General features: G+C 37.4%; 1 protein-coding gene across 6 annotated transcripts in view; it reads right to left on the bottom strand.

The window, feature by feature from the left end:
- POU6F2 (POU class 6 homeobox 2) overlaps window positions 1–9,884 on the bottom strand; it is a 317,306-nt gene that overhangs the window by 253,813 nt on the left and 53,609 nt on the right. For 5 of the 6 annotated variants that reach the window (XR_003397925.1, XM_026843964.1, XM_026843960.1 and 2 more), the window contains exon 2: window positions 4,762–4,933. Coding sequence is in view for 5 of the 6 variants with exons in the window: in XM_026843964.1 (XP_026699765.1) it covers window positions 4,762–4,933 (172 nt within the window). In the remaining variant the exon portion in view is untranslated. Of the gene's footprint in view, window positions 1–4,761; window positions 4,934–5,632; window positions 5,717–9,884 lie in introns of those variants that run through there. The other variant, XM_026843963.1, reaches the window with a different exon arrangement.

The following is a 9,884-nucleotide window of genomic DNA, read 5'->3' as shown; positions in this document are numbered from 1 at the left end:
CTCATACACACTCAGCTAGAAACAACTTCTACCCTGTTCCACTACAGCATATATTATATGTGTATGCTTATATAGAAAGATGCATGCAGTTCTGAAACGTGGATAACAATATGGGAAAGGAAAACAAAATCCCAAAGCCAATGCAGCAGTTTGAAAATAAACCCTTGTTTATGGAAATGTGTGCAGATTCATTTCATTCACGTATCCCTGCTTCATATTTCAAGCATACACAGCTTTATGAAAAAAAGCAAAAAACTGGAAAACTGGTAGGGAACCAAACAAAACCACAGTCTTCGGATCCAGCACAGGAAACCCAAGATTTAATTTCACTGGAACAAAACCTTGCCAGCAAGAAAAAAAAAAAAAAAATCAAATAAATGTTAGCAGTCAATTTTTTGCTGTCCTGCAATTATTAAATAGGAAACACTTGTGCTCCACAATTATAGGCTTGGTCTTATACTCACTATATACACACAGCTTGCTTTATTTCAATAAGTTTGATGCGTAGAACTACAGGCTTGATTTCAAAGAGCAACTTTTTATAATACAGCGAAATTACCTTAATATGGCATTCTTCTTACCATCATCTAAATTATATCACAAATTACCTTCAAATAAAGATTAATTAAGGACTGGATCAAACTCCAGGAAAGCCAGACTCAGTCCACAAGGGCTTTTGGTGCTGGAAACTAGCTACTTCTTTCCTGGGATTTTTACTGCACATAGAATTTTTTGCACAGCATATCCCTGGTGTCCATACGAACTTTTGAATCTCAACAGTTACAATGTTACACAGCTAAACCTGACTGGTTTTTTTTTCTTACTGAGACTTTTTCAGACCAATATTTATAACTTATTCTAAACTTGTTTAAAGCTATTCTATTAAATGGCAACTAGGATTAATTAATTTAGGATCAAATCCTAGTGTGTGTATTCAAGTGAATATTCACTGAGCATTAACAAAAGTTTTCTCTAGTATGAGCCATGGCATTTGGTCTTGGTTACTATTTTGAAGCATATTGCAGAGTAAGACAAGTAGGTCTGAAAATGACACCGCCAGGAATGTCAGCAGCCAGACTCAGTTTCTCTGATTCTTAATTACATCATACGACTAAAATAGGAGATACTGCTTCACAAATATTTTAAAGGGTAAATAGTACACCACAAGGTTTCTTGCAAGACAACTTTGCCACATACTGCTCAGCAAAACTGGGATTTCTGTAACTGAAACACTGTAGCTGTGTTAACTCCACACTTCAAAACTGTATTTCTGAACTAATGAGTTTGCAGGATAGAGATCTTAACCAACATTTTGCACTTCAGAAAGTATTTTTCACCAATTTTTTCCCTCCCTTCGTGTTTCACATGATCTCAGTATCAAAGGTCTTTTGCATCCAGGTGTGCAGATTCCAAAGAGTGCATTGGTGTAATCATACAACTGGAGGATTACAGATGCAAACCCCCAGACTACAGGACAGCCTCTTCTTTCCTAGAAAAAGCAGACACCAACAAAAAACCCAACCCCAGTCACCACCACTAAGAGAAAGCAAGCAAACAAGCAAACAACAAGCAAGCACAACCCCTCTAATCACAGATGCTCCTGTCATCACTTACAGGTAACGACTGCACCACAGTGACAAAGTGCATCTTCCCAGACACCTGTGCACCAGTTTCGGGTGGGAGCTATTTCAGATCATCAGAAACATAGCCCAGCTCGTGATGGTATTTCTGAGACCCACAGAGCTGCAGCATTCACCTGCTTTGTCACTGACAGCAAAGCAACGAAAAGAAAAACAAAAGTTTACTGTGTATCTTCCTAAGTCAAAAATAAGTATAATTAATTGTACTCCTGCAGCAGGGACTGTTGTTGAAGTGGTGCCGGTTTTATGATTAATTGTGCTATTTGCTACCCAAACAAAAAATAAATACCCACTGTTTCTATGGATGCAGTGAAATACCAAAACAAGGAAGTTGGAGAAAAAGGAAGTAGATTTTAGGAAAAGGTGTAGGTGAGCAAAGCAGGTCCTTGCAGAAATAAACCCATCCATCAAAAGAAGCTAAGCAGAATGTGTCCAGTGAGAAAGAAATCAGCTCTTCGCATCTAATCATTCAACTCTGTTCATCTATATGAAAATAAGACTCGTGAAATATTGCTAACATCAACAAGACACTCAGATGCTGCCCATTCATTCCAACTCAATCAGTACATGATTTTTTTCACAAATTTTTTCAAAAAAACATAAAAAAAATCAGTGTAGGAAAACTTTGTTCTCTGTGGACCTGTCTCCTCCCCTTGACTTTCTAAAATGCTCCTCCCTCTCCTGCTTAACAAATTTTCAGCAAATTTTCACACAGCGTTTATTAAATATTATATTGTAAAAAGAAAATTGTTATCTCTGATCACATGAAAGACAATTGGAGGAAGAAATTGTCAATCTCTGTGCCATCACATGTCAGCAAGTCCATAAATATTTTAATTTCAGAGACTGCAAAGAAAGGCCCAAAGTATGCATTCCTAAAATACTATTCATAATGCTAAACAAGAAGAAACAGCTACAGGATAATGCTCCATATTTATGCATGACAGCTTTAAACAAAACTACACTTAATTTTAAATGTTTATTGCAGATCTATCTTAAGGGATGTATCCATGACAAAGGCTAACCATCTTTATTATAATTTGCTCAGTTTGATCCCCAAATGTGTCGAAATAGCCCCACTGTCCTTTCTTTTATGTTCTCAAAGTTACTAAAATTAACTGACAAGGGCTGCTGCTAAAAGATCTGTAGCATCTGTCACAATTGTAACAGAACCTCAATAAATGGTACGTAAGTTCATACTGAGGCAGTTGAACTATTTCACCTACTTCTGTTTATTTGGGAACATCTTTTTAGCAGCATAAAAATCAGGCTAGCAAACATCTTACACTCATCACTAGAAACAGGACAATATATTAATTTGTAGCTTTTTCATTAGCGCTTTTAGGAACATAAATTATACTTGCAGTTCAGAAGGAGACAAGATATTGTTGCACATCATTTCTATATCCCACACAGCAACTGTAATGAAAGTGTCTGGGTATATTTCACTATCATAGTAGAGCATCCAAATGACAATGGCTCAAAAAATATCCTGCCTTTTATTACAAGACTTGCCTGATCGACAAACAAACAGGCATTTCACTACCCTCAAATTAAAAGTCCATTTTTTGTTTTGTATATGCCTTGCTATATTTAATAGATGCACCCTAAACATTTGAGCAAATAAAATACATGAACACAGATGAAGATATTTATACTACTCTAGACAACTAATAGCCCTCTGAATTTTAGACATTGCAATTCTTTCCTGGATGAAATGGACTAAAACAATTATTATATGCTTTTTGAACATTCAAACTGCTAATGGAAATTACGCTTTCCATGGAAACAGATTACTAAGAGGGTGCTTAAAAATGGATGTGATATTCAGTAATGGTCATTACTGTAATCCAGAAATTCAATTTTAGGATTTTTTAATTATTATTATTTTCCCATATCTGTAGTGAAGTTTAGTAAAACATTTTGTGCTATATCTTTTAGTATGGAGTAAAAAACATTTTAAAAGAAAATTGCATGTATTCTTTTGTTTTAAAAAAAAAAATCTTGCAGCTCTTACTGGAGCTGGAATACTGAAATCTGAACACTGCTACAGATTTCCTTACAGATTATGAAATCAAAACTTGAATCTTAGAAAATGGGCTCTCACCCTCTCTCCCTTAAAGCTGCATTCCCTATAAATAAGATCTTTTTCCCTTGCTTTCCACCTATAGGAAAACGTAAAATAAGGAAATACTCTGTTTCCATTAAGGTTTGTCTAAAGTCACAAATGGAAATAATTAAAAGGAACTCCTTCAGGAGAACGGTCCCTCTAAACCCAAAATGTCACTGTGTACCACATAGTGCTGCTCCAGCTCAGACATCTATCACCATCTATCACTCAAGCACGCGCCTCAACAACTCTGCTCCCTTTTCTGATTAGAGATCAGAGTTGCTTGAGTTGGCTTACAGGGTGTCATCCGTTTGAATGACAGATGTCTGTGTTGGAGTGCCACTCTTGCTTTTGTTTTGATTGTTAAAGGTTACGCTTATCTGGCACAATTTTGATTATTTAAAAATAAATAAAAAAATCAAAAGGTAATTTCTCTTTGCACAGGCTTTAGATGAAATATTTCATTTCCAATTTAAATTTCAAAAACATTAGCTCCATGTGCAGTACCCTTGGTAGCCTTTGTTTACTCAGTACAGAGGGTTTTCTATAGGCTTGTTTCAGCTCTCTTCAGCCAGCTTTATCTTTACCATATAAAATGATAACTTTTCAGTTTCATCCAGCCCTAGAAAAAGCTGGAAGCATATGAACCACATCAGTACCTTACGCAATAAATGTTAACGAAGTACTCCAAGAAAATGATCCCCCCTCTATTTTTTTACATTAGAGACCATGGATCAAAAGAAAACATAAAATGTCTGCAACTTGCATAAAATAAGTTCATTGTTGACAAAAGTTTTCAGGACTGATGCTGTCATACTGGTAACCAGTTGCAATGGGAGCAGAGGGTTGCGTGCCTGCACACTCCATGCTACTGCTTGCTACTCCTGCGTACTTACAAGAAAATTGAGCAAGAAAAAAAAAAAAAAAAAAAAAAAAAAAGGAAAGAACGGGGGGAGATTGCTCTTCCGGACAACATGGTAGCAGTGAAATGAAATACCTAGACAGACTTACCGAAGAGCTTGCTGGGAGTGTCCTCGCTGTCATTTGATTCCACAGGCGCAAGCAGGGGCTCATTCAGCTCGTTGTCTGAAGTAGCTGCCTTGTCCTCACCTCTCAACTCTGCATTCATTTCACTCCGCAGTGACAGCAAGGGCTTACTGACTTGTCCAGCTATCATTGGATCCTAGGATGGGGGGGAAAAAAAAAAAGAGTGAGGGGAAAAAAAAAAAAAAAAGTGGCGGCTTTGGTGTGCGTATACTCTCTCTTCCACTCCCTCTCTCACACACACACACATACACTCTCTCTCTCTCTCTCTCTCTTATCTCTGGCTGCTCCTGCTGTTATTGCTGGCTGCAGTCAAGTGAAGAGCTATTACAGATCCAATGAGTTTTCCATTACTCCCCACCCTATTAAAGCTCAACTAGCATGTGAGAGATTCAGGATGCTTTGGAGAAAAACTTCTATGAAAGCAACATAACCAACACAGCTTTAATTGTGGGATGTGCTTTTTTGTGTGTGTGTTTCTACACCTCACCCTGTCCTTAACATAGTAAGAAAAGAAATTCCTGTATGCTCCAACTCCACGGAAGAGGAGCACCCTGTGAGCGCTCCATAGTGATTTAAAGAGGCATCCTCAGCTATACAACATTAACAAAATCAGATACACAGTTTCTAGCATTCCAGCTTTTCTATGAAAATACACAGCAGCAAACAGCCATTTCATTACATACATTCAACAGAGATACAGATTTCTTTTAACTATCCTGTCTTTGGGATACTATGCTTCAAAAGTCCATAAAGATACACAGACACACATTTTTCTTTTGAAAATAAAAAACACAGAAACCATTTTTAAAAAGATAAAATTAGGGAAGATACTTACACATACAGTTTGCAATTATTCTTGTGTTTGTGACATTATATCCCCCGTAAAACATTACAAATATATATACATTTAAAGGGTTTCTTGATGATTTGGATCTGTTTTATCTTCTGCTCATTGAGGACATTTGGGGGTCAGGCATTACTTCCAAGCACACTCTATTATTCCATTTGCAAACTAATAGGCATAATATCATGACAGCACGTAAAACAGAGTTTAAAAAAAAAAAAACAAAAAACCAAAACACAACTAAATAAAAGGAAAGGAACAAGTGACCTTGTTGCGCTCTCTGGCAGCTATTTATTGCAAAGTTCATGCCTAAATGGTTCTTATGCAGAGAACAGGTGACCAGCGAGCAAGTAGGTTGGTTAGCATGTTCCCTCTGTCCCGTCCTCACATTGGTCGATGTTTGCCTATGGGTTTTTTAATGTATTCATGTCTGAAAAGTGAATTTGATATGACACATGATAATCTATGAAAATGTTAATCAATACAAATAGTTTAAGCTGTCATCAAATGCACTTCTTTAGTCAATACTCATATCGCTGAAAACAATGTCACTGTCACCAGGGCTTAATTTGCACAGCACTTAAATATTGGACTCTGTGCATCAATGCACTCCTCTTCAAATACTGTAGGTAAACACATTTTCTCCCTATTTAAGGCTGAAGCACTCAGCAAGCATTTAGCTGAGCCGAATCCTCCCTTTTGAATACCTCGATAGGTCCACTGGAGGGCAAAATTAATACTTAATTGAATCTCACAGTCATCAAAATAATCAATACTTTTTTATTATTTATTCTTTACAGTCTGTTGACTGTTTCAAACCTCTGAGGGAATGGTGGAAAGGATTCATGGCTTTGAAACACTGTCATTTAACAAGGTAATTTTCAGTGGGGCATTAGGGGTTGTGAAACATATAATAAAACAAAAATGGTGGCTTATAATAGGAAGAAAGAAAAGAATTATATTTCTGCCATCTAACAAAACAGGATAAATAAAAAAGCAAGTGCGAGAGGGAGAGGGAGAAAGGAGGGGGGAGAGGGAGAGAAAGACTGGCTTTTGAAGGGTTTTATCATATCAAGAGCAGAGCTGAGCTTTCATAATGCTGACATTTCTCATCCTGACAATCCTAAACAAGTGGAAAGGATGAGATCGCAGATATCATCTTTCATCACATTCCCCAGCTTAAGAACCAACATGACAGCTTCTCTCCCCTTTACACTGTTAATTACTAAATAAAATACTGCTCTCTGTCAGCATTAGATTATTGCAGATAGCAACCACAAACATTACTCCATTGTTTTGTTTTGCCTTTTTTTTTTTTTTTTTTTAAACCAGTGATACCTACCTTGAACTCTTCAGAAAATAAATTAGGCTCGTGTCTACATATTGTAAATATATGAAACATCATCAATTTAATCAATGTGGTCAATCCATGTTATTGTCAGGCTAAATTGCTGGTGATTTATTAACATTTCATTTACTGTATTTATTAGCCAGCAACAATCTGAACATTTCTTAGATGTTTCTGGGGAGGAAACAGAAGTTAACAGATTTCTTTTGTAGATGCTGTAAAAAACTCTGACTTGTTTTGCCTCATATTCATTGCATTATGGACAGTCATTTACTGAGGTGAAAATTTTGTTTGCTTTCATATACTAAATAATGTTTTTTAGCAGATTTTGCGGCTAAAGGTCATTGTGAACACAAACAGCATTGTTTCAAAGTCTGGGCTGCTGCCCTCAGTATCAGCTGTTCAAAACTAACATTAGGAGTGGTTCCATAACAAATGTGAATCGGGACAAAATTTGACCCTTTTCACCAAAATATTTTGGGGAGGGAACTAATCCTGTCCACAGAGCTACACTGCTAATCTGAGGACTAACAGCAATTTAATGGAGGATGCTGAATCAGTAGGATTCTAGATTAAAGTCTCAGCTGCCAAATTTTGAAGTTGAATATATAAAAAATGGGAGGAAGAATAATGTAGAAAATGTGACAGCTCTGGGAGAAACCTCAGCCCTTAGATGTCAGTGAATTCCCAGCAACTTCAACAGGGCCGGGCTTTTACCTGTTATGTACATCAATAATTCGGCCTCATCTGGAGTACTTTGTTCATTTCTTGTTAGCCCATCTAAGAAAGATACATCAGAAAGAGATGAGTGGTAAGAATGCTAAAGAGATCGAAAGGATCGGGAATGTTTACAGAAAAAAGTGAATGAGAACGGCATGATCAAAGTATACAAAATAATAATTGGCAGGGAGAAAGCGTAGATCAGGAGCTACTCACCCCACCTCATTTGAGGAGAAAAGGGGCCTGCACTGAAATGGAAAAGTCACAAACCTAATAAAAGATACTTTTCCAAATAGCATGCGGTGAAAACCTGTGGAACTCACTGCTGCAAGATACCACTGAGACCTGCACTGAAGTAAGAAGTGACATAGTTGCTTGTCCAGCTAGGCAGGGTCCTAGCAATGAATTTAGAACAGCTTTGCAAACACAGAGCCAAGGACTATAAAAACTGAAATAACAAACTGCTGCCCCCTCCTTCAGTCAGTACCAGAACCTGTAGTTAACCCCCAGGGTAGCTCTCTCTGTCAGGTGGTGAATGAATGACAACTTTCTCTATAAGCAGATGGATTAGGTACTCTCTAAAATTCTAGTCTACATGAAGACTAAATAAATCACTTAATAAATGATGGGTTGAGGTTTGCTTCCTTCAAAACCACACTTTTTTAAAATGGGCATTTTTAAACTTCAGGTTGTCTCCAGGCCTTCAACTGCATTCCGTTGTGTGATTAAAAACTAGTGTTTTTACAAAAAACATAATAAATTCAAATTCCGATACACAGCAAGTGGCCTAGTCTGCAAAATCCCTTGGGGACTAGAAGGGTTGCTCCTATATTTCCCAATGGCCTCCCTGAAAAAACCTCTGGAGGAGTTGCTATGCTAGCTGTAGGCCCAGCAACCATCATCTAATCCTCTGCCCACCTACAAAGCCCAGCCCAGAGAGGACCCATGGCATCCAAGAGGATGTATTAAGGCAAGGAGCTGCGTGTGCATCTTTGTCTGACAGTTCCGGCAGGATCTGTTCTCCTCCCTGCCCTGGATGTCTGTGGGCTTGACAACACTCAGCATTTGCTTTTTCAAAGGTGTTAAAAGGTGTGGTTACACTTTGAGGTGTAACACAGGATCCTCCGTTGACCAACAACCACACAGAAGCATAATCTTTTCATAAACAAAATTGAAAAGTCTGCGAGTGCATAAAAAACAGCAAGATGAACTTTGTAAACATGGTTTATATGCTTTAAGAAGCAAGGGTAAATAAAAAGGATAATAATGCTTTAGGATTTCAGATTGCTTAACCAGAAAAGCAAAGTTCTAGTTATGTGAGAACTAAAACATTACAATCCCCTTACTCAAATTTACCTGTATATACCACCCACATAATGACAAATTTTACATGCATCTCTTGTGGATATGCATATAACTTGTCATCTATTTCTTGTCCAGCTAGCCTGAGTATTTCCAGACTTGCCTGTTTTCTATGAGATTTTGTTGAGGTATTTTGCAGCAAGTGGTCCTCCCTGCTGTGCATCTCCCTTAAGGGTGACTTATACCTCCTGTAATTCAGCTGCAATACCTGCTACTCCTCTGTTCAGCTCTACCACTCCCCAATGACTTAAGCTGTTGGGTTTAATTTAACAGTAAAAATCATGTGGATTTGAAAATGCAAATTACAGTTCCAGTTACACACCCTCTTTTAAAAGCCAAAACCTTTACCTTCTTATCTGCAGCACTGTAGGAAGTACAGGAGAACGTTTATCACTGTGTTAAAAGCTTTGCCTCTGCACTTGGAAGGGTAAAGGTGCAAATTTCTAAACAAAACTATTTAATAATCAGGGACAGCTTTTAAAGGAACCTGAATGGGTTTTGTGCAAAACATGCTCTGGGCAGAAGTCTAAAAATGGGAGAAGATATTACTTTTATCCTTAATGTAGGACTTGGGTGATGATAGGACTTTATGAAGGCTTCATACACCGATATAGCCACTGGTCTAAATTTTGTGCTTACTGCACCATAAACATTGTTGGTCTGAATTTAATTTAATTAGGAGAAAAAGTAAGATCCTTTCTTTTGCTTTTTATTTTGCCCTTAGTTTGAAATTACTTTGCACAGTTTCTCACAAGTTCTCTGACCTAGAAGGAATTGAAATGAAATTTCTGGTTTTTTTATAAAATATGCCGC

Source organism: Athene cunicularia (assembly GCF_003259725.1).
Source record: "Athene cunicularia isolate RWA chromosome 2 unlocalized genomic scaffold, athCun1 chr2_part2, whole genome shotgun sequence".
NCBI classification, from domain to species: domain Eukaryota; kingdom Metazoa; phylum Chordata; class Aves; order Strigiformes; family Strigidae; genus Athene; species Athene cunicularia.
Note: the sequence above shows the minus strand (reverse complement) of the source record. Positions and strands in the feature narration are given on the sequence as shown.